Source organism: Fundulus heteroclitus, chromosome 19 (assembly GCF_011125445.2).
Source record: "Fundulus heteroclitus isolate FHET01 chromosome 19, MU-UCD_Fhet_4.1, whole genome shotgun sequence".
NCBI classification, from domain to species: domain Eukaryota; kingdom Metazoa; phylum Chordata; class Actinopteri; order Cyprinodontiformes; family Fundulidae; genus Fundulus; species Fundulus heteroclitus.
The window spans coordinates 24,985,269-25,009,680 of NC_046379.1; the positions used below are offsets into that span (position 1 = coordinate 24,985,269).

Below are 24,412 nucleotides of genomic sequence, written 5' to 3' on the forward strand. Positions count from 1 at the left end.
CTTAAGACTTTTAAAATGTCAAATGCCATATACTTTTATGTTATGTTCTAAAAAATATCAAGTACTGAGAAAGTCATGTGCTGAAATATTTAGCATTTTATTCATTTAAATATATATGTTTAACATTTATAAATATATAAATAACAATATACAAAAACATATATTTACATATGTGTATACATATATATACATATATACATATACACATACTTATATATACATATATATACATTTAATATGAATAACATGTAAAATATTTCGGCACCTAATTTCCTAGTAGTTGATAGTGTTAGTACATCTACTGACTGTAGAATTACCTGTGAAACGTTTTCACTCAGCCAGAAAACTGCTTCTTGGTTCAAGCAAATCTTGTGGGATTCTGTGAGAGTAGGGAGTAGCAAGATGGCGGCCAGTGACTTCAGTTTTTCGGCAAAATCAGCACTCCAGTGTATTATATAGCTCAGTGGTTCACCACCAGTGATCTTCCTGGGAGAAACGTGTTCTGGAAACAGAACAATGTAAAGCATTTTCCAGTCAGAGTAGGCTAACTACCTAATAGAAATGTATGACAATGTAAAAATCTATATAATAATTTGCGGTTAAATCGCTGTAATACTTTTATTTCCCATAAAATCAGCCTCTGTGTAAATAACCATCCAATACAAACATGTGGATCGTTTATAAAGTATCATCAGCATAAGCTGCTGTGACATTTTTGCGTTGTTTTTGATATTGGGGATTTTATACTAAAAGAAGATGCCAGAGAGTTATCTCCTACAGGATAAGAATCAGTTCTTTTTGCTTTGAAACAGGTGTTAAACCTCGGACAGTGGCAACAAACGATGAACATCTAATTCAAGTGTGTTATTTCAGCTAAATTGAATTCTCGAGTGTTGTGTTTGGCTTTGTGCAGGACATCAACAACGCTTGGGGAGGTCTAGAAGGAGCAGAAAAGGGTTACGAAGAGTGGCTCCTCAATGAGATCCGCCGGCTGGAGCGACTTGACCACCTGGCAGAGAAATTCCGCCAGAAAGCGGCGATCCACGAAGCATGGACCGAAGGTGGGAAATCTTTGAAAATCCCGCATCTTCCTGCGGAAACAATGGTTAACTTCTTTTAATAGATGAATCTTGATTCATGGCATTTCATCATTTTCTGTGCAGGCAAAGAGGAATTGCTGCAGAAGCGAGACTACGAGACCGCCTCTCTGTCCGAGATCAAGGCTCTGCTGAAGAAACACGAGGCCTTTGAGAGCGACCTGGCTGCGCACCAGGATCGCGTGGAGCAGATTGCAGCTATTGCGCAGGAGTTAAAGTGAGATCGGATAACTGGGAGAAAGGGCACACGTACACAATATGATCAATGTGCCTAAAAGCTGCTGCGGTGCTGATAATGTGCATAAATATCGTTTGCTTTGTTGTACAGTGAGCTGGACTACTACGACTCCCCCAGTGTAAACGCTCGCTGCCAGCGGATCTGCGATCAGTGGGACGCACTGGGAGCTATGACCATGAAACGCACTGAGGCACTGCAGGTGACATGGGATAAAAATTATTCTGGGAAACACTTTGTTGGAATCGATGCTCAGGAAATATTTAACTGTCTCTCCTAGTTCTGAAATCACTCACTGCTACAAAAGCAGTTCAGAATTTAGAGATGAGCGTGGTTTTGGCCTAAAATCCTTTTTAGGGCTTTTTAAATTCACCTGCAGTGCTACTGGAGTGTTACTTGTGATGAATAGGAAATCAAATGAAGTATTGATGACTGCGTCTCTAAAAAAGCACGTGTACCCTTTGCTGCTCAACAGAGAACTGAGAAGTTGCTTGAAACTATTGATGAACTGTACCTTGAGTTTGCCAAAAGAGCGGCTCCATTCAATAACTGGATGGAGGGCGCCATGGAGGACCTGCAGGACACCTTCATCGTTCACACAATTGAAGAAATCCAGGTAAGCAAGGAGCAAAACCTGAGCTAAAACGTATTTTAGTTTGATTAGGGAAATGCTGGCCTCCGAGGGATGAAAATGTGTTAAATAGACTTGATTTGGACTCAATCCTTAAAGTCTTTAAACTTGATCTGAGTTGACGCTCAAAGATTTCAGATTTGAATTGAACTTTCCTCAGTCTCGGGACTCAACTTGGGGTAAAAACTTTAAGACTTAATTTGGACTTGCCCCTTAAAGTCTTGAGACCTGACTTGGATTTAGACTTAAAGTAGCTTTAATAGTCCCTAACTGGAAGAGTTTCATACTACATTGCAAAATAATATAAAGCAACCTATAGGTCCATTTTTGTTGTTCTAATGTCTTGTACAAGGGATCTCAAAGTGGGGGTTGGGGCATTTAACGAAACACCTCTTAGGGGTCGGTAGATTATGATACTAAAGTATAACTTTACAAGATACTTTACAAGAGTTCTTACAAAAATGCGACTTTACTGTCGTAATTTTATGACTTTATTCTCAGAATTTCCCAAAAAAGGGGCTAATAGAATCCTAACCATCTGTGGCACTGTCATTTTGGAGGTGACAAGCTAAAAGACATATTTGTTCTCAGTAAAGAGGACTATATGTTACTGGTATTGCATTGGAAGTGTTTTAAATGTATATGTTTTAATGTTGCCTCTACAAAATAATGAAAAAACCTATTGGTTAACTTTTGTACACAGAAGAGGAAGAAAGTCGATCCTTTTTCAAAGCTATGCTGTTTCTTTGTGTTTTTCCTTGTTTGTCAGGGACTGAGCACAGCCCACGAGCAGTTCAAAGCCACACTGCCAGAGGCTGACAAAGAGCGCCTGGCCATCTTGGGCATCCAAAATGAGATTGCCAAAATAGTGCAGACCTATCATGTGAATATGGCCGGCACCAACCCGTACACAACCATCAACCCCCAGGAGATCAATGCTAAGTGGGACAAGGTGATGTAATTACTACATAAAGGTTCTTCTTCTTTCACATAAGACGGAGTAATGGCTCATCCATGTTTTATGTTCAACAGGAAGTTAGTTTTTTTTCCCCCTTTTCTCGTAATAAACTTCTCTGTGATCTGTAGGTCCGGCAGCTGGTGCCTCAGCGCGACCAGGCTCTGATCGAAGAACACGCCCGGCAGCAGAACAACGAGCGTCTGCGCAGGCAGTTTGCCACACAGGCCAACGTCATTGGGCCCTGGATCCAGACCAAGATGGAGGTTGCCAACTTTTCCCCCCTTTTTTTAAAAAAAACTGATTCGAGACAAGAATAAATGTCTTTTATGACAGAAAATTACGGTTGAGGGTGTAAAAGACGACAACTGTTGTTAATAGTTCTTATTGGGTTGTCTTCGCCACCTGAACAGGAAATTGGCCGGATCTCGATCGAAATGCACGGGACCCTGGAGGACCAACTGACGCACCTCCGCCAATACGAGAAAAGCATCATCAACTACAAGCCAAAGATCGACCAGCTGGAGGGAGACCACCAACTCATTCAAGAAGCTCTCATCTTTGACAACAAACACACCAACTACACAATGGAGGTAAACATGACAAAGGAGGAGGCACGTACTGCCATTCGGACAGTCCAAATCACATTTTCCTAATGTTCATTTCTGCTGAAATAATGACTATGTGCAAACATTCCTGCTCTACTGTTTGTCACACAGCACAAGGCAGCTAGTTAGTTCGCTTAAACTGCTACGCTGTTTACCAAGCGGTCGAAACCTAATTCCTCTGACCGTTTGATTCACATCCAGCATGCAGGGAACCTGGGACACAAGAGAAAGAGTCCATAAACACTCACACTTTTTAAATACCCAAATTATCACTGACCTATGTAACCCATTTCTTATCCTTTATTTCTTTAATGGAAACAAATTGACTTTAAAACAGAATTTGGCAGACAAAGTCTGCAAAGTCTTTACAAAGGTATTGATGCCCCTTAAAGGTTTTCAGATTTTGTCACATTATAATCCCAAATTGTATTATTCCTAATTAAGATTTTACATGATAGACCAACAGAAAGCAGGGCATAATTGTGAATTACTTGGCAAATTAAGTATGGTTTTCAAATAAACCATCAAATTTATATCCAGCCTATTTTTGCTTGTCTGAAAGAGTGGCAAAAAGAAGGCTGCAAGAAGTCCCATTTGCACTTTGCCACAAAACCACATTCAAGATGCAGCAAACTTGGACAGAGAATGGAGTTAAATACAGGGGCTGAAAACCCTTAAGAGGCTGCAAATCACCTAAAACTGGGGGTGGAGGCTCCATGTCTAGCAGGACGGTGGTAAACAAGCAGTTAGATTGAAGCATTTTCATGCATTAGAATGGTTGAAAGTCTAGGCCTGAATCCAAATGGGAATCTGTGGCAGGAATATTGCCTCTTACGTTTCATCCAATGTCATAGGGCTTGAGCTATTCTGCAAAGAAGAAGGTACAAACGTTTTGGGAAATGGTGGTCCTAAAAAGTATTGATTCAAGGGGAATGGATTAAAATCTAATCCAGACTTTTCTGCTTTTTTTGGTGGGTAAAGAGTGATTATTGCATCATGTACCATCCGCTGCACAATTATAGGCAACTTTCTCTTAGTCAGTCACATAAAATCCCAGTAAATTACCAGGAAGTTATTTACCCAAAATGTGAAAGTCTTTTTTTTTTTTTTACTTTTACTTTTGTTGAACAAAACAAAGGAGAATTTCATGAAAGAGAAAAAGCTGGAGAAGAAAAGGAGCCGTAGTGGTGTAAATGTGGCTGAAAAGCATTCAGAGATTGAAGACAATGGTTAATAGGCTGGTGTCATTCTGCATACAGCAGGACAATAGGAAGCAATAGGAGCAATTACAGGGCCGAAAATATTATGACAAGGATTTTCTCAAAGAAAGAAAATCCTGTCACTGACCCTGTCAGGAATATTTGCCCTGTAATCAGTAGTAAATTTCAGGCCCTGCAATAGATGAAGCGAGCTACAAAAACAAAGACTGAACTGCAAACCCCAGCCTGGCTGTGAAACTCCTTCGTCATCCGTGTCCGCTTCATGCCTTCGTCTGTCTCGCTCTCTCTGCTGTGCAGCACATCCGTGTGGGCTGGGAGCAGCTACTCACCACCATCGCCCGCACCATCAACGAAATCGAGAACCAGATCCTGACACGAGACGCCAAGGGCATCAGCCAGGACCAGCTGAACGAGTTCCGGGCCTCCTTCAACCACTTCGACAGGGTCAGTACTGAGTCACTGTGCAGATTCAGAGCCGCGGTTACAGTGAGCTGGGGGGGGGCTAATTACTTGCAAAACTCAAAAATGTATACTCTCTGAACTTCAATTGTTACGGTTAAGGAACAATCTAAAAAATGTAGAGATTTGGTAAATTTCATCTTAAATATTATGTGAAATGGCCTTTTGTAGTTAAATTCTAATGTGACGGCTATTGTAAGTTACATCCTCGGAAACATTGATGAAAGTCACGTACTTGTTTTCTAGCAATTAGGTGTTTCCTTTTAACAGTATGTTCCTCCACAACCTGATCTCATCCATCCATCCATCTGAGATAAGGTTATAGGGGTAGCAGGCCCAGGATGGAGACCCGAACATTCCTTCCCCCAGCAACACGTCTTTTCATCCTACGGGATCCCAAGATGTTCCCAGGCCAGAAGGATGATAGATTACAACCCCACCCCCACCGTGATCTAGATCCAATGCCCAGTCGTCCTTGAGCAAGTCCTCTTGATGTCTAAGGCCCAACCTCTGGAGGAAACGGCCATGTGCAGAATCAAGGCCGACGATGGGATAGCAAGGGATAAAGTCCCCAAAAAGGGGGGTTAATTTTCCAAAGTTGTTTTTTGAGGCAAAAAGAGACAAATGAGTTGGTCAAGGTGAAAAACTAAACAGAACTGCTGGTCAAAAGAAAATCCCAAATTCAACAAGCATGCCTGACGCAATGAGACAAAGGAGAAACTTAAACGGTGTCTAATAAGACCACTAAACAGAACAAAGGGGTTATATACTAAACACTGTCAACACTATGAAATTAAACACCCTCATGGATTTCAGAGTCCATGGTACATAGCAAGAGCAGGTAAGTCTGCTCCGCCCTCTTTAGGAGCAGGTGTGACGCATCCAGGGTACCTCAGAACACAGAAGTCCTTACATCAGGCTTTTTAAATGACAAAGCAACCCAGCATCCTTCTAAACTGCAACTCACTAAAAACCAGTAACTCAAGATCAAATAGTGAGGGGAAAGTTTATAATGTAAAGCTTAACGGCGTGGAAACTAAGAAGGAAATGTTAAACGTTTCAAGGACCTCGTCGTCGCAGTCGGGATTCATAGGTGAGGGTGGCAACATTGACTGCGCTGGAAATTCAAGGAATGAGGCCCCAGGCCATCCGACGGTCTCCCACTCTAGCCGAGCTCACTCACGAACGAGGCAACAAGATACTTGAACTCTGCTTGAGATGGAGGCTGACCCCCTAACTAGGGGGAATGATCCACCTTTTACCAGTTTAAATCCGTGGCCTCAGACTTAGAGGAGCTGGCACTTCACGCGCGACCATGAACGGATCCAAGGCGTGCTGAAGAGCATAGGTCCATAGACGCCAACGGAGGATCATCTGAAAAAACAAAACAAATATGAAGTTCCCAAATCTGGTTTGTTATTAATTATGATGCGATGAATCTTGTCTAGTAATTTAAAGGAGGGGTTTTGGGCTTTTAATTATTTAAAAATCATTAACTTAATTTTTCTTGTTACATATTCTGCCGACATGCAATGAAATGGATGTTGACTTTTCTTTAAGGCATTTTAATGGAGTCATCTCTATCTGTTTTTGAAAGAAAATCATGTATTTTTGCCTGTTTAGCTCATAGTTTGTGCTGTTACATTTGTGTGCCATTGACGATATGGATAAGCCGTCCTGGAGGCCCTGTAATCCGCCTGCCACACTGCACATTAACGCCTCTGAATGCCCTCACCCAGCATGGCAGCACTGCTGCCACCATGTGTTCACCTGCCCGGTCCTAATCCATATGCACTGTGTTCTCTGTTTTCTGTCTCTTGTGCATGGTCCTCTCCCTTCACCCTCACCTTCTTTTCCTCCTCACCCCCCCCCCCCCGTGCATGGTGCACTTCCTCCACCTACCCTGCCCTACACCTCCCTCACCTCCTCCCACCACCCCCACACCGTCCCCTCGCCATCACTGATTCGGCTGTATGTGTTGCTGCATGGCCTGTGGCCCCCCCCCTGCCCCCCCACGGCGCCTCTCTTCACCCGGCTCTGGCCTGCCCACACGACAGGACCACTCGGGCACTCTAGGCGCGGAAGAGTTCAAGGCCTGCCTGATCAGCCTGGGCTTCGATATCGCCAACGACGCGCAGGTATTTGATCGTAGCCACACTCCTGCAGTGAGAGGATTAACTGATGTTTTTTTTTCTTTTCTTTTCTCTCTCTTGCACTTTCCTCTTTTATTCCTACCTCTGCCTTTTTACGCCCCCTGTCTGACCTTACTTGATAATTTCCCACACCTTGCAACGTCCACAATCTGGACTGTTGTGGATTTCCTGCCTAATTTCTAAATCACTCCACCTTTTCTTCTCCTGATTTCCTGTGCTTTCCTTTCCCTTCCTCTCCTTTATTTCTCCTCTGCTGCTGCTGTTTTTTTTTTTTTTTTCCATCGCTGACCTTGTAGAAGAGAACAGGAATCATGGATGCAGACGACTTCAAAACCTGCCTTATCTCCATGGGTTACAACCTGGTAAAGCAATGAGTACTCTGCAAGTATGAAATTGTGATTGTGTGTGCCCGGACCACTTGGAATTGGTTATGGATATAAATCTAATGCGATTCAAAACTGGAAACAGTGGACAATCTGGATGTCTAATGTTGTATTTAGTTTTTTGAAAAATTCTTCTTTTAAATGCATGGAAATCTGTTTAAGACTACGTGAAATTGAATGTGTACATTTTGCCATCTTGTGGCCTTAATTAGTGGTTGGTGTGCGATATCTGTGACTATAGCAGCTTCATGTGACCTCTCTGCCACCACCAGGGTGAGAACGAGTTCTCCCGCATCATGAGCGTAGTGGATCCCAACAGAATGGGCATCGTCACCTTCCAGGCCTTCATAGACTTCATGTCCCGCGAGACGGCCGACACGGACACAGCCGACCAGGTCATGGCGTCCTTCAAGGTCCTCGCTGGGGACAAGGTACAGTATTGCAGGGCTGTCTGAAAACAACCTGAAGCTACTAAGAAACCCCAACGTACCCCTGCAGCACGAGTTGATTTAGGTAGAGAGAAACGACCTCGGGGAGATGCGGTGCTGTGGAAAATGTTAGTGGGATTTTATGGGACAGAGTGTGAAGTGGAAAGAAAACAAGTGGTTTTCGACTTATTTATTTTTTCGCTAAACTGTCTGAAAAGTATGTCGTATTTATAAATCCATTTTTTTTGCAGAACCGCCTTTTACCTCCATATAAAGCTGTAAATCTTTGGGAACCTTACTTTAATGTCTTTTGCGAAATTGCTCAAACTCACATTAAACGGTAACTGTGAACATCTGTCACAGATTTGGAATTTGAAGAGGCCATAAACATCCTTGGCTCTAAACCCTCCAGTTGTAGCTGTAGTTGCGTGTTTATTGTCGATATCTTGCTGGTGGGTGAAACACTACCCCTCAATGTTTTTGTAGCCTCTAGTCGATTTTCTTCCAGGATTGCCTTGTATTTAGATCCACCCATCAACTCTGAACAGCTTCCCTGTGCCTGCTGATGAAAAGCATCTCTAAAGCATGATGCAGCCCACATCGTGTATCATGGTGGAGATGGGGCGTTCAGGGTAAAATCCAGTGTTGGTTTTGGCAACATGCTGTACTTTTACATGCTGAACTTTTAAGCTTATTTATAAAAACAAAAAACAAACAAAAAAATAATAATAAATACTGTGTATAATTTTCCTTCCACTTCATAACTGTGGACTACCTTGTGTTGGTCAGGCTTTCTAACTGGATTTATTGCGATCCATTCCAAGAGATGAATGTCCCCAAAAATAAAGGGGGGGGAAAAGCTATTTTTTCCAATTTGTATAAATGTTTTTATTTAGTCATAGAAATGACATTGCATAATAATAATAATAATTAATAATAATACATTTAATCATTGTAAATTAGGGTTCCTGGATGTATTTATTGTTTAAATAAACAATGCATGCAGTATATTTAAATGGGTGTTATTATTTCTAAATGGCATAATAATGATAAAGCTGTGTGCTTATTCCTGTATCTCATCTGTTTGTTCACGTGTCCATCAGCTGCGCACACCCTGTGTTGCTGTATCACAGCTGTTGCCCTCGCATAACAAAGCTGAAACACAGTTTTTCTGGCTGTCTGCAGAATTACATCTTAGCTGACGAGCTGCGTCGAGAGCTGCCCCCAGACCAGGCCGAGTACTGCATCGCTCGCATGGCCCCTTACACCGGGCCCGACGGCGTCCCCGGAGCCCTCGACTACATGTCCTTCTCTACGGCTCTATATGGAGAGAGCGACCTCTGAACACTCTTGTCAGTCGTCCTGACCCGGGACCACCCCTCCCAGCTCTGTTCACCGCCACGTGCTCCGACCATCACGATTCTCCTGTCCAGCTGCGCTCATTTTTTTTTGTATGTTTCAGGCCTTATGTTTTTGTCAGTATCCTCTGTGTCATCATGCCTCCCCCCTCCCCCCCCCCCACCTGTCCAGTTTCCTCACCGCTCCCTCACACTTGTCTCTTTTGTGTTTGCTTTTCCATGCAAAGCAGCGACTCTCCAGGTTTACAAAGAGGGAGAGATAAAATGTTCTTCTTTTTTTTTCTTGTCATTTATTTTCTTCAGAAAAATGAATAAAGTTAACATATTTTATTATACTGAACAAAAAAAAGTATTTTTCTTGACGTGGTTGAAAGAGACAAAAAAAATTGTAATAAAGACAAAAAAAGCCTATACTTTGTGAATTTTTGAAAAAGAATCACTGTGTGTGTGTGTGTGTGTGGGGGGGGGGGACCAACCAAAGACTAACTTCATACAGAACTCTGTTTAAGTATTCATACAGTTTATAATTGAGGCCCTCAATGTATGTACTGGTGTTATGTAATAGACCGTCAAATGGTAGCACACAGTTGTAAATGGGAAGAAAAGATGCAAAAGATCCCTTTTCAAATGTTTTAACAAACAAATCTGGAATGGTTTTTGTATTCAGTAGTTTCCCCACAGATCTTTAATTGGATTTGGGTCTGGACTTTGAGCCACTCTAACACATTCAAATGTTTTTATTTAACTTCATATTGTCATCTTGGTGAAGGATGAACATCCACCTTTACTAATTCTGCTTCTAACAGATTTGAATCCAGGATTGATCCTCATTAAGCTTCCTCCAACTTCCTCTATAGTGTAAAAGTATTAAAACTAGTGTTTCGCCGATGCTATTTTTTGGCCCCGATACCTGGCTGTGCAGTATTGGCCGATACCAATACCATCAGTTTGAAATTGGTGTGTGTGTGTGTGTATATGAAAAACTGCATACTACTTAGGGTAGTAGAACTTTTTATTGCCTACCTGTAATGGGTGACATTAGTTGAATAAACTTTTGGCTCTCAAAGGCCAAAATAGTGCAACATTTGTTAAATTATAACACAATAGTGCAACAGTAAGACAGTAAAATGACATTAATAATTGAATAATCTCTTTTAAACCCTGAGTTTTGGCTCTCAAATGCCAAAATAGTACAACTTTCATGAACTTATATAACATGTATAATAATAGGTAGGAGAGAGAAGGCTGCATTTAAGTGACATACAAACATCAAAATGGTATCGGTGCCTATTTGTTGGTACTCGCCGATACCGATACCATCATTTTAGTGCTGGATCGGGGCCCCGTCCGATACTGGTATCTGTATCGGTGCAACACTAATTCAAAGTCCGTGATGCTGCCACTACCAAGTTTCATGGTGGGAATGGTGTGTTCATGATAAAATGCAGTGTTGGTTGGAAAGCTTTTGGTGTCATCTGAGCAGAGCAGCTTTCCTTCTCATGTTTGTCTCCCCTACATGGCTTGTGGTGAACTGTCAATAATACATGTTACAGCCCCTTTTTTTTTTTTAAAAAAAAACAATTTCTATCTTTTCACACTTCCATGAAGAGCATCAGGTAATGGAGACTGCATACAAGTGCACAGGGGACTTGATATAAAAGAAAAAAGTAAACATTGCATTTTCCTATCACTTTATACATTGCAGAACTTTTTTTTGTCTCAAACAAAATTCCAATAAAATACATTGAAGTTTATAGTACAATTTTACAATATGAAGAACTGGAAGTGGGCTGAAACATTTTGCAATGTCCAGTATCAAATCTTCTCTAAAACCCACTGAGGTTTTTTTTATATATATATACGTACATATATAATTGAAAGGTGCTTAATTTTACATCAGAGCCAGTTAGAAAGTAATGCTGAACAGCCTAGACAACTAAAGTTTATATATATATATATTTTTTGCTACAATATTTTTTCTCTCTCCAGAATTTACAGTAAACACAAACAACCATCAATTTCTACCCGAGTGTGGCATTTCTGACATTCTTTGGCAAATGCAAAACCGTTGAAAAGTATTCATAACCCTTGAACTATTTTAGATTTCATCACATTACAATCATACGTGCCATAATAGTTTGTAATACTCCAGCATAAATTGCATGGGATTGAGGAATGGAAGATGCATAATACAAAGCTGTGGCCTGCATCTGTATTTAGCCCCCTTTTACACATCACCTTGAACATTTTCTCCAGGGAGAAACATGGTGGCAGCAACATTTTTGCCGTAGGGATTCTTTCTTCAGCAGAGACCTTAGCTGCTCAGAGTTGATGGGAGGATGGATGGAGGCTGGGGAACATCTTTTAACAAAGGGGTCATTTTTCCTCTTCCAGAGGTACAGGTCAGTTTAGCTTCTTTTCCTTAAATGAAATCATTTGAAAACTACATTTTCTATTTCCTCTGGTTATTTGTCTGAGATTCAAATTTGATTATCTGAAACAATATGTTACAAAATAGCAAAAATAAGAAATGTGTATGGAGGTAAATACTTTTTCACAGCTCTCAGGTAAACCTTTTAGAGGCTTCCAAAAAGATAGCAATCCATTTATAGTACAATGCAACAACAGTCCGCTCCTCAGACACAAGTTCAATTGAGACTCTGGCTATTTGAAAAGTGATGCTCATAGACACATTCCATCCCATAGGAATGAGCTTGAGCTATTTTCCAAAGAAGGGGCATAAATATCAGTCTGTAGATTTGCAAGGCTAATGGAGACATGTCCAAAAACACCTGGACTTGTTTGCAGTAATAATAATAATAATAATAAAAAACATTTTTGAAATGCCATCATTTGCTTCTCTTCCACTACACGATTTGGCACTACTCTCCGTTGGTATCAGACGATAGCCTTAAAAACATTGAAGTTTGTATTTATAACGGGGATAAATGTGAAAACGTTTAAGGGGAATGAATACTTTTACAAGTATCTTTACTTGCACATTGTTAGAATAAAACGTGTTACTTTGTATTATAAGAAATCGCATGAAGAATTGAAAGAGAGCTTTTTTGTGTGTGAAGCTTGCTTATGTGTGACTCCAGCCACAGCCTCTGCCCGGCTGACTTACCCAAAATAGACGAGAAGACCATAGACATCATATACGTAGACGCCCCATTGTATGCTGCGGGCTGCTGGGCTGACGTGCCTACAGGGCGGCCATCTTGGGTCAGACCACAGATCAGACAGCTGCTGTCAAAATGACTAGGAGGCAGCTCAGATTTAATTTAAATCATATGTTCACAATGCTGGTGACCTTTCAGACAGATTACACATATTTATTCAGAACAAAAACAACTTAAACTGAAGTCTAACGGGATGATATATATACTCACAGTTATATATTTTCAGTTACATATCAATATAATAAACACAAATTATACACACATCTCTCTCTCTCTATCGATACATATATATATATTATATATATATCTATATCTATCTATCTATCTATCTATCTATCTATCTATCTATTATCTATACATACACACATATATATATATATATATATATATATATATATATATATATATATATATATATATATATATATATATATCCTCAGTCAGATCTTTTAGAAATCAGGGTGTTTAATGTACTTTTCTCCGATTCCATCGGTATGAGGATGATCTATCATAAAATCTTACTTATGGAAGGTAATTCCCCGGGATCTGGTTTGTAATGCCCTTTTATTTCCGCACCCATAAGCCGAGCAAAAGTCGGGCATCCTGGGACGGAGCTCTGGAAGTTTGCTGACTGTCAATATAAGATCGAAATTATTTATTAAGTTAGACAATCAATCTTTTAATTCAATCAATTGGTCCCATGTAGCCCCTAAAGGGGTGACGTCTTCAGTCAGCTAATTTATCTGGAAATCGGGTGAGAATTCACCGGATTCAGAGTGTCTGAAAACACAAAGCACCACTTACCTGAACTGATTTGTATTCTGTCTGACTGCCGCTTGGTCTGACCTAAGATGGCCGCTCTGTCGGCACGCCTCTCAACCGAGAACGCGGCGTCTACGTATTCATGTCTGTGGAGAAGACAACCACCGGAACTATTTACCACGACATCGTCGCTGCCCGGAAGGTTTTTCACGTCGGACACAAGAAGGAAACGCAAGCTGTGACCTGCCTTCTCAACATTTGACAACAGAGGGACATGTAGCTGAAGAAAGAAGTCATGTTTAACTTGAAGACGCTGCACAGAAACAAAACGGTCAAATATGGAGTCCCCATGCTGGTAAGGAAGGTCTCGGTCTTACGTCACAGGTGTTTACGCACGCGACCTGACTTTAGGTGAGCTAGCTAGTTAGAATAAAGTACCTCAGTTTACTCGTCATATAACTCTGTCATTTATACACTAGACGTCGTAACTATGCTATTATTTCCCGCTTTGACATATCTGAAAGCGTGCTACGTTTGATCCTTTAGGTGTAAAAAACAAAACGAAACGAAAACATGTAAATCTGGTGTCATTTTGCATCTTTACGTCTTTGTTGTGTTGCAAGCTGTAAGCTACTAATGCCTTAAAAAGAGACATATGTGACATAAGCACTAGTATTAACTAATCAACGTAAACGACATCAAAATGACACTTTCTAGATTTGTGTGAACTGGTGATTTTCTTTGTGCAGTGCGTAAGTATTACTTGTGAAAAACAAAACGAATGGCTTCCTCTAACATTTGTGATTTTTTTGTGTTTTGTTTTTAGTTGCTGGTCGTTGGCGGTTCCTTTGGCCTGCGGGAGTTTGCCCAGATCCGTTATGATGCTCAGAAGATCAGAAAACGGGTTTGTACCGAGTGATTTCATTTCCTATAGCGATAAACTGAACACGTTTCATAACAAACGCCGTGTAGCCCCGTTACCAGCGTGAATGCTCCTCCTGGTGGCTGGAAGTGTAACTGCAGCCCTTAACTATGCAGGGATGATTCGTGTTGAGCCGATCTCGAGTTCATTTTCAACGCAGTAACAACAAAATAAAATGAATTTGCTTTGTCATCCTTGATTAAAACTGTTAGCATTAGAAATAGAAGAAACTTTTAAAGTAGGCATTTTTAAAAGGGGTCTGCGTTTAGAGAAGAACTAACTAAATGTGCTGTTTGGCCTGTTTTTCTTTGCAGCGATGCACTGTTTAACGCCTGCTCACACTTGGCTTACTGTTATAATCCAAGCTTACTGATGACTGCCACTTTTCTGGTTTCACAAAAGTTCACATTTATCAAGAACTAGTTAGGACTTCTGCTCTCACCATTAAAACGGAATTAATTCCGTTTTTAAGGGCTAGTTTGTGTTCATTTATCATAATTTTTGTGAAATAACTCTTTAGTACTGTATGATGTCACGCATCACTTTGCCCAGTGGTCTAAAATCTCAAATCCTTGAGGGCTGGTGTTCTGCAACTTTTAGATTTGTTCCTTGCCTTACACAGCTGAATCAAATGGCTAAACTGCCTCATTAGCAGGTAGTCAAAGGCTGCTTCTGAAATTTTCTAATTATACCTCCTAGCCACTGTTCCTTACCCTTTCATGAGGTCAACATTAAGAACACTATCGTGGTGAGGAAAAGAGCTTTGGACTGCTATGCCGATTTCAGAAATCCAGGCCTACAGCCTTCTGAAAAAGAACTGCAAAAGAACGCAAGTTAGACAAATGTATATGCAAAATAAAGGTTTATAACATGAATAATCTGTGTTTAATTTTCAAGGCTAAAAAAAAAAAAATATATATATATATATATATATATATATATATATATATATATATATATATATATATATATATATATATATATATATATATATATATATATATATATTTCGTCACATCACAGCTGCTGATTTCATTTCTTCCTTTGATTTAAAACGTTGCTGTTACACCATTGGATCTCTTCTTTCCGGACATTATTGTTAATATACGTGAGGTTGGCTGTGCTTATCCATCATGTAACGCAAGGGATTGTGGGATTCCTTACAGCTCCTTAGCCCGGGTAAGGGACATCGCAAGCTTCCTATCCTAAAGGAACCATGATAGGGAGCATTCAGGCTACTTTTCCTACCTCCTTCCTTACTGTCTGCACTATTCGGACAGCACTTATCATGGTGACCGCTGATGCACTTCTGCTTTGGCTAAAAAGTCCTCGCTTTATAAGTGTATTCGGATGGATCCCAGCTGTGCACAGTTCTGCTAATGAGGTGTGTTGAAGCAGAGACACAGCTTAACGTTGCAGGACACCAGCCCTCGAGGACTGGAATTTGAGCCCACTTATTAGCCTGTTGATTATGTCTTCATGTAGGATATGCATTTGTTTAATTCTGTCATGTTTTTTGTCCAATTAAACTTTATTTCAGTATGGCTGAACATTTGTTAAAGCTGCTCTCAATTTAATATTTTTACTTTTTTATTTTAGGAAATCAAAACGAGCGTGAAACCTGGACAGAAAATGTACCTGTTAAGATTAAGATTATGATCGCAACCACTCATAGAACACTTTAAAGGCATACTATGCAACATTTTTCAGTTAATTAATGTGTTCCATACCGTTTTGGATGATTAAATGAGTCATTTCAGGTTGAACTAAGGTTTTCTCGGCCGCCCTGGGGGTCTGTGGGGGAAATACCGCACTTGCAATTGCAAGAGCTCTCGGCCTGCACACACAGAAGTCTCGCTTTACGGCGAGAACTCCATGTGTTTTTGCCCTGCCATTCACTATATGCACGCGCGAAAGCAACAACAAAGAACCGCGTGTTAACGTCAAATAAACATGCAAGCATATCGAGTTTTATTATTATTATTATTATTATTTTATTTTTTTTATGTTGGCGAGACGCTACCGCGGCGAGGCGGCTGCGGCTTGGCGAGGCAGTGGCGGTAGCGTCTCGCCAACATAAAAAAATAAATAAATAAATAATAATAATAATAATAAAACTGGCGAGGCGGCGGCGGTGGCAGCCGCGGCTTGGCGAGGCGGCGCCAAGCCGCGGCTGCCGCCGCCTCGGCAAGATAGCGCTGCGGGAAACCCTGATGTTCATACCTTCACTGTGTTAGTCATTGTTTGTACTGCCGTTTTTTCCACTTTTCGTTGTGTTCGCCTGTCTGCTAAGCTCAAAACAACCGCGCCTGACTTGACGGGGAAACCAGAACAGCTGAGCATCTTTATGACAGTGCACTTTTACTTTCACCCTCTGGGGGGAGCCTCGCTGGAAAATCAACCCCGGTTGCATAGTATACCTTTAAAACTTTGTTCCTGTTAAAAAAAATAACTTATTTCTGCAGATGTGACATCTGCTGTCACATCTGTTGTGCGGAGCTATTATCCTCCGCACAGAACAAAGTTCAAAATGACTGAATCTGTGCCTGCTGGCGGTTTGATCACGTTAAAGGGGAGTTTTCCTCTCCACTGTCGCCATATGCATGCTCGGTATGAGGGATTGCTGCAAGGTCAGTGACACTGTCCACTGTAGCTACGCGCTCATCCAGATGTGTGCATATTCAGTTTAAAGTAAAAAGAAAAAAAGGCATAAGTCAGAGTTGAAGCAATAGAAAAAGGAAACACATCCATGTTCCAATGCCACATATGTATAAGTGTTTAGGTCCTTCAACTAGCACTTTATTAAAGCACATTTAGATTCTGTCTCAACATTCAGTCTTCTTTGCTGAAAGGCTTATCTGCATCTTGACTTGATCATATCTGTCCACTCAACCTTGCAAAGGCTCTCCAAATCGATCAAAACGTGAAGACACTTTTGTCTACAAGGTGACCCCACAGCTTTTCTTTCTGATCTATTTCTGGAATCATACAACCCCTGGCACGAATGATGGAATCACCAGTCTCTGACTGTGTTCATTCAGTTGTTTCATTTTGTCGGGGGGGGATCACAGACATGACACACAAAACTTGTCATTTTTAGTAGCAACTCCCTGGCTTTAAGAAACACTAAAAGAAATCAAGAACTAGCATTGTGGTAGTCGGCAACAGTCTCTTTTTTTAGCTCAAGCAGAGGGGGGGGAAATGAAATCACTCAATTCTGAGGAAAGAATTATGGAGTCATAAAAAAGAAGCGAACAAAATAACACTTCAACATACCACTAGTACTTTGTTGCTTCTCTTATGGCTTTTATAACAGCTTGCCATCTCTGAGGCACGGACGTAATGAACAAACTGTAGTCTTCTTCAATCTGACCCCAACTTTCTCTGATTGCTTTTGCCAGATCAGCTTTGCAGGTTGGAGCCTTATCATGGACCATTTTCATCAACTTCCACCACAGATTTTCAATTGGACTGAGATCCCGACTATTTGCAGGCCACGACATTGACCTTATGTGTCTTTCTTCAAGGAAATGTTTCAGTTTTTCCTTTATGGCAAGATGCATTATCATCTTGAAAACTGATTTCATCATCCCCACACATCCTTTCAATTGATGGGATAAGAAAAGCCAAATAAAAGAGGAACATATTACCTGATGGAATGGTGGTCTTTAGTTTGATTTATCCACAGCACATTCTTTTACAAGGTTTTGGGAGACTTTAGCTAGTTCTTGATGATGATTTTGGGAGACAAAGACATCCACCTTGCAACCTAACTCCTTATTCCACAATTGTGTACGCTCTGCTGTACGTGTGCACACAGCAGCCTAAAGCGTACCCGATGTTGAGACACAGCGGTCACAAAGCCCTCACCATCGAGGGTAAGTGCTGCTGCTGTTTACTACATAAACAAGCTAAAGTCAGTCTCAACATTCTCGGTTTACAGAGCACTCCTAAGTTTTGTGCAAAAAACCCACCAAAAAACGTACAATGTAGTTAGGCTAAAAGCGTTAAAAAAGCTAACTTTTTTTTTAAAAGCACGGGCTCTGTTTAGATTTAAACTGAGTATGATTCCTTTAATGTTTTTTCGGCCTTTCTGCACACAAGAAACCAACAGGTTTTAACTTGCAGTGTCTGTCCAGTCTTTTTCTCCTCTCTTCTTTCTTAGGAGGCTTGCCGCTCTTGTCCTCAAGAGCAAAGCGCTCCACCTTAAAATCTATCAGCGCAAACTGCTAAAAGATGTGCTCAATCATAGTCTGGATGCAGATAAGACTTCCTCTGGATCAGGATTCAGATGGTGGTCTGGTTTTTTGTTTTTTCTTTTGTTTTTTCTTCCTCCCAGATCTGTCAGCGGGATGCGATTTTACTAATATTTAAGAGGGTTCTATCTGTTTCTGGCCAAAGTACACCCTTTGTCACTTCTAAGTTTGTGGGGTACAAAACCACACTCCAAGATGAAGCAAAAGCGGAAAGACTAAATAGACCTGGATAAACCCCAGTATGTAAGAGGTTTTACTTTCTTTTCACAATAGCAAGAATCCAAAGGTACCGGACACGAAAACAAGAGCTGATATTGGAGTAAATGACACCGGATAGGTAAACTGTGGGCTATGTAACTCGGAGCCGCTACCATCTTGGTGCCAGCGCTCTCTTCCGCTGACAGACTGATGCAAATCGTCTGGGTGGGAGCCGCATGGCCGTGGCATCTTTTATTACCGTTCATGTGAGGCGGCCGCTGACGGTGGAGAGTGTCGGTGGATGAACGCTCCGTTTCCCCCCCAGGCCTTGTATCTGTGCACCCCCCCCCCCCCCCCCCCGCCCCTCCACAGACACGCACAGCTCGCTCTCCTCCTGCCAAGGTGTGTGCGGCACACACGGCCTCTCCAACCCCCCCGTGGAGAAGAAATTCGCCTCCGCCTGCCGCATGTGTGGCTGCGCACTTGATTTAATGCACTGAATAATTAAACAGTCGAGACAACGCGCATTATTAAAAGCACTCTTCCAGTTTTTGCTTGGATTGGTATCGGCTGATTACATTAGCCAGCTCTCGCTCTCACTCAGATATCCCATATATGCTGAAACCACTGTCGGAGATTAAGTCCAGTGTGATTAAATTTGCATTTCTCTTCAATGGTTTGATTTGGCCTCCAGGCAGGGATGAACTTCAAGGCTTTTATTCCTCGCCGGACTCCTTTCTGTTATACCTTTTAGTGGCTTCGTGTGGATGTTTTTCTGTGTCAAGTACAGGTGTTGGACAGTTGGTATGATTTTCATTTCTCAACGGTTTGACAGCTGCAAAATATTCTCTAAATAATTTATTAGCCTTGGTAATCTAGCTCTAATTAGTCAGTCATGGAATAGTGAAACTCATCAGTCACACACACACACACACACACACACACACACATAGAATACCCTCAGCATCGTTACAGTGAAATATAATGAACTCATTAAAAGTAATGATCAGAACGTTACGGATCTATTCTTTGGCCAAAATGCGTTTTAATTGCTTTTTAAAACCCCTGATAGCTTTGGACCGGACTCCTGACCACAAAAATAAAGATTTAATGAAGCAGATTATTTTTTATTTTTTTATAGCCTTGTTTAAGTTGAATTAGGCGACTAATTAAACGCTGAATTAGATTCTCCTCAAAATTTTAGGGAGACTTAACTTTCTGTTGATAGAAGGTCCTTAGTTCTCACCCATATTTCCACAACTTGCAAAAATCTGCATTCCTTCTGAATTTGTTTTCATGTTTTGTCACATTTAAACCAAAAACTTCAGTGGGTTGAAGGTGAATTTTGTGTGGCAGGCCCAGACAGGTTAGAGTCTAATTGGGAAGCAGAACAACTCCTTCACAACTGAATGTTTTAGGGGATGTTTCTACCGGCTGGCGGCTGCAAATGAATCCAAACTCAGTCGTGTTCGATGGAGAGCACCTGTGAGCAGCAACGTTCAAGTCTTGCCAGAGATTCTCGTCTGGATTAAGGTCTGGACTCGGGGCCCTGCTGATTTAAAAAGCTTCCCCACACCATTATACTGCCACCACCACGGTTCAGTGTGGAGATGGTGTGTACCGAGTCTTAGTTTTCAACCCTGCATGGTGTTTTGCACGGAGGGGAAATGCTGAGTTTTCATCTCCTCTGACCAGAGTACCATCTTCCACATGTGTACTGGGTTCCAGTTGGTTTATGACAAACGCCTTCCTGCTATTTTTGTTTTAACAGGGACATTCTTCTTGCCACCATTCTACAAAAAAGCCAGAATTGTCTAATAAATCTTCTGTCAAAAGAACTTCCGACCTGAGGTGTGGATCTCTGCAGCTCCTCCAGAGTTGCCATGGCCCTCTTGGCTGCTTCTTTAATTAATCCTCTCCTTGTCCGTGAAAGCGGACGACCTTGTCTCATTAGGTTTTAAGTTGGTCCGTTCTCACTTTTTTCAGATAGAATGAGCAATGATCTATAAAAATATCCAGAGCGTTACTTAAACTCCTCAGTGTTTAAGGCAGGGGTGTCAAACTAATTTTGGTTGAGGGGCCGCGTTCAGCTTAATTTGATCTCAAGAGGGCCACACGAGTAAACTCATTGCAAGATTAAATAGAACTAATAAAAGTGGACTTGTTGTTGATTTTTATATTAAATTAATTTCACTTTTACACATTATGAATAACCTCAGCATTTTTAAGAAAAGTATGTGCAATTTCAACAATACTTTTACTCAGTTAAACATTTACTTGTGCGTTATGCATAAGAACCGATCACAGTGATTGTACAATGCTGAAAAACATTTATTCACATTTTTTGGAACTTAAAAACACTGTCCTACATGACAAAATACATCAAACAGATAAAATTTAAGAAATTATTTAAATTTTGTCACACCTGAAGCTTAATCTGCTTAAAACACAGCGCGTGGACAATATAGGAACTGCATATTTTCAATTAAACGAAGTACATGTTTTTTTCAATAATTGTTTTATCATTCTCTTCCTTTTATCTCCTCTTTCTTTCACCTTTTGTTTTTTTCTTCTTGTTCTTCCCTTCCTCTCCTACATTCCCATTGTAGTGTCCATATCATTTGAGATATTCCCCGGATCCGGCCCGCGGGCCGTATGTTTGACACCCCTGGTTTAAGGAGTTTATTTCAAACATGTAAAGAACTAAAAAAAAAAATAAACAAAATGACTCAAATTTGCTTCCCCAGAGTGTCTAAATCTAAAACAAATTCAGGGGGTGAGAATAGCTCCTCTGTAGCTATGAAATGCTTTTCGTTTGTCAGATGATGTCACTAAAGAGGAATTAATATTTGAAGTTAGGAGACATATGATGTCTTAAGGGAACCTTTTTAAAGCAGAAGTCTTTCGCTGCACCAATAAAAACAGTCAGTTTTTTTTTTCCTCTGTCGTCTTGCAGCTGGATCCTTCACTGGAGGCTCAGGTGAATGCACAGAAGCAGACAGTCATACTGGAGGAGGAGTATGAGGTAAGCAGAGCCAGGCTCAGAGATGCTGGGGACGAGTCGATGAAAGAAAACCTCTCTTGGGTGTCCTTACTTTGTAGCACAATTCATTTGCCTACAACGTTTTGATTGTGGTTCAAAGGTTTTAATCACAGAGGGTGATGGCTTTTAATCATGTAGCCTTTTTCAGTCAGTAGACTTTGCTCAAAGTAGAGCCGCTGCTGCTTCCCATTGCAAAGGGTCGGTTAAGGCGGTTGGGGTATTTGAGCAGGATGGCCCCTGGGTGCTTCCCTTTGGAGGTTGGCAGGGTGCGGAGACCCCGGACGACCCAGAACTCGCCGGGAGGACTTTATGTCCTGTCTGGCCTGGGAACGCCTCCGGATCCCCCAGAATGAGCTGGAGGACGTTGCTGAGGAAAGGGATGTCCCTCCTGGACCTGCTGGCCCCACGGCCCGACAGGGAAGACGGTGGATGGGATAGATGTTCAGATGTAGCTTAAACTGAGCAGAGGAGTTTTGCAGCCTACCGGGAATTTGATGCACAAGTGTAGCTGTAAAACCAACAAATCAAAGACAAACAGCAAAACGCTCAACAGCGATTACTGTTCATTTCCTCAAAACGGTGACACCCATACGTTGTATAGATTGAGTAAACAGTGATTGCGTTTTTATTCCTGTTAATTCTGGCGGTCTTGGCTCGCAGCTAATGAAAACCAGGTCTCTGAAGGTGAGACTAGACCAATTAAGAAATATTTTTTCAAACAGAAATGTTGGCTCACTGCAAAGTTATGGTCAGACTGTTGACAGCAGTCCGTCATACACCCATTGATACACACTAAAAGAAGGATAAGCTGCTAAAGATCACCGCTGAAGAAGACGGCTGTACGTACACAGCGCACATTTAAATGTTATATCTGAATTCTGGAGTCATAATTAGCCATAATCATCAAAAAGAATGGATGTAAAGGCCTGAAATACATCACTCGGTGTGTAATCAATATATATAACATGAGATTCACTTTCTGAATAGAATTACAGGAATAAATACATTTTGATGTTAGTTATTGAGATGAGCCCCAGCAACCTGCAGTCATCTATAGATGGCCTATTCTATGGTTATTTTGACATGCTTTTGCTGAATAGTAGCAGCTTAATCTTTTTTTTTTTTTTTTGTGTGTATGTGTTGGGGAAAACTTGCATCTAGAAGTGAAAAAGAAGTTCATCCCTTTTTTTTTTTTTTTTTGCCCTGTTGTTGTTCTTTGCAGAAGTTGAAGGAAATTCATTTGGACGAGTGGAAAAACATCCGTGGTCCTCGTCCCTGGGAGGACTCCAGGGAGTACCAGGAGCAGCAGCGCAGAAATCTGAGCAAAACAGACTGAGGCTCCGGACGGAGCTCACTGCACACGCACCGCAGAAAACACAAGATCACACAAGACAGTGCAGGGGCCCGCGGAGACAACGGCACGGATGTCTGGTTATCCCCGCTGCTGCGGCTCCGGGCTCTGAGACCAGCATGTCAGCCCTTGGCTGGTGTTGGGTCTGGATGTTTGGAAAAGTTTGTTTGGACTAAATAGCGTTGTTTTTTTGTGTTTTTTTTTTTGTCTGGCTGTAACACATTCAGAACTATTGTTGAAAAGTTTCTACTGTTAAAATGTGTTGATTCTCTAAAATCTGTTCCTGGGTCTACAGAGCAGGTTGATCAGGAGTTTTAACAAACGGCCAACAGGTGGCATTTCACCTCCAGCTGAAATGAGATAGAAATGTGATTATTATTTTTTTTTTTCTGTTTCAATAAATTCTTGCTGCTCTTCCTAAAAGCTGAACTTTCTCCCTTTTCTCTTTTTGGCACAAAAAAAAAAAAAAAACGGGGGGAAAAAACACAAATAAGGTCTGTTTACAAGGATATTGCATTGATTCACCTGCTAAAAAATAGAAAGGAATAAATAACACAAGAGCTCAGCGTTTCCTCAGGCTTTCCGTGTCTCAGGAGTAATCTGTTTCTCTGACAGTTATTACTTCTCACTGCAGTGGATTGATTGTGTTTGTTAGGAAAATAGTATTACTTATGCATTTTTCCCCCCCATCAAACAAAACAAAATAACAGCATTTTTTTTTTTTTTTTTTTATGACTTGGATCGGTACGTATATGGGACCCGCGGCTGATCGACGACCGGCGCTGAAATGAGCCGCGGCGAGCGCTCTCTCCAGGTGCATAACGTCTGAAGCGTCGTCACGCCAGAACATTTCCTGGGATTACCTTTTTTTTTTGAGGTTGATGTCTCTGAGTCGCTCTGATGTACGTCTGGGGAAAAAACGATCGGCAGCTTAGGTGTGCGGGGATTATTCCTTCAGGTCGCTCAGAAGTGCACCTCGTTCACTTTGTCGTTTTGTCGCTGCCGGTTCGTCAGGCTGAGCGGCCTCTGTGTCTTTATTCTGACACATCCATTTGACAGACCCGCTTATTTAGGTACTTATTAAAGGTGCTTGGCTGTCAGGCTGGGTGTTTTTTTTTTTGTATGTCTTCTATATTCTCATAGTAATGTGTTTAATGTTACTCTTTACCAG

The 24,412-nt window shown here is 41.2% G+C and overlaps 2 protein-coding genes across 7 annotated transcripts in view; both read left to right on the top strand.

Moving 5' to 3' along the window:
* The window catches only part of actn1 (actinin, alpha 1), a 72,755-nt gene extending 62,895 nt beyond the window's left edge, over positions 1-9,860 (top strand). For 2 of the 6 annotated variants that reach the window (XM_021321352.2, XM_012872242.3), the window contains exons 11-22: positions 914-1,061; positions 1,164-1,314; positions 1,426-1,534; positions 1,808-1,948; positions 2,733-2,915; positions 3,050-3,184; positions 3,332-3,511; positions 5,044-5,190; positions 7,263-7,343; positions 7,655-7,720; positions 8,014-8,172; positions 9,355-9,860. In XM_021321352.2, coding sequence (XP_021177027.2) covers positions 914-1,061; positions 1,164-1,314; positions 1,426-1,534; positions 1,808-1,948; positions 2,733-2,915; positions 3,050-3,184; positions 3,332-3,511; positions 5,044-5,190; positions 7,263-7,343; positions 7,655-7,720; positions 8,014-8,172; positions 9,355-9,513 — 1,659 coding nt within the window. In that variant the 3' untranslated portion in view covers positions 9,514-9,860. Of the gene's footprint in view, positions 1-913; positions 1,062-1,163; positions 1,315-1,425; positions 1,535-1,807; positions 1,949-2,732; positions 2,916-3,049; positions 3,185-3,331; positions 3,512-5,043; positions 5,191-7,262; positions 7,344-7,654; positions 8,173-9,354 lie in introns of those variants that run through there. The other 4 variants (XM_012872243.3, XM_012872241.3, XM_012872240.3 and 1 more) reach the window with 3 other exon arrangements.
* A 3,808-nt stretch (positions 9,861-13,668) lies between these two features.
* LOC105932944 (cytochrome c oxidase assembly protein COX16 homolog, mitochondrial) lies at positions 13,669-23,670 on the top strand. Its single transcript, XM_012872283.3, has 4 exons — positions 13,669-13,826; positions 14,298-14,375; positions 21,804-21,872; positions 23,113-23,670. Exons 1-4 carry the CDS (start codon positions 13,767-13,769, stop codon positions 23,224-23,226), a joined length of 321 nt encoding a protein of 106 aa, XP_012727737.2. The 5' UTR covers positions 13,669-13,766; the 3' UTR covers positions 23,227-23,670.
* Positions 23,671-24,412: the final 742 nt, after the last annotated feature.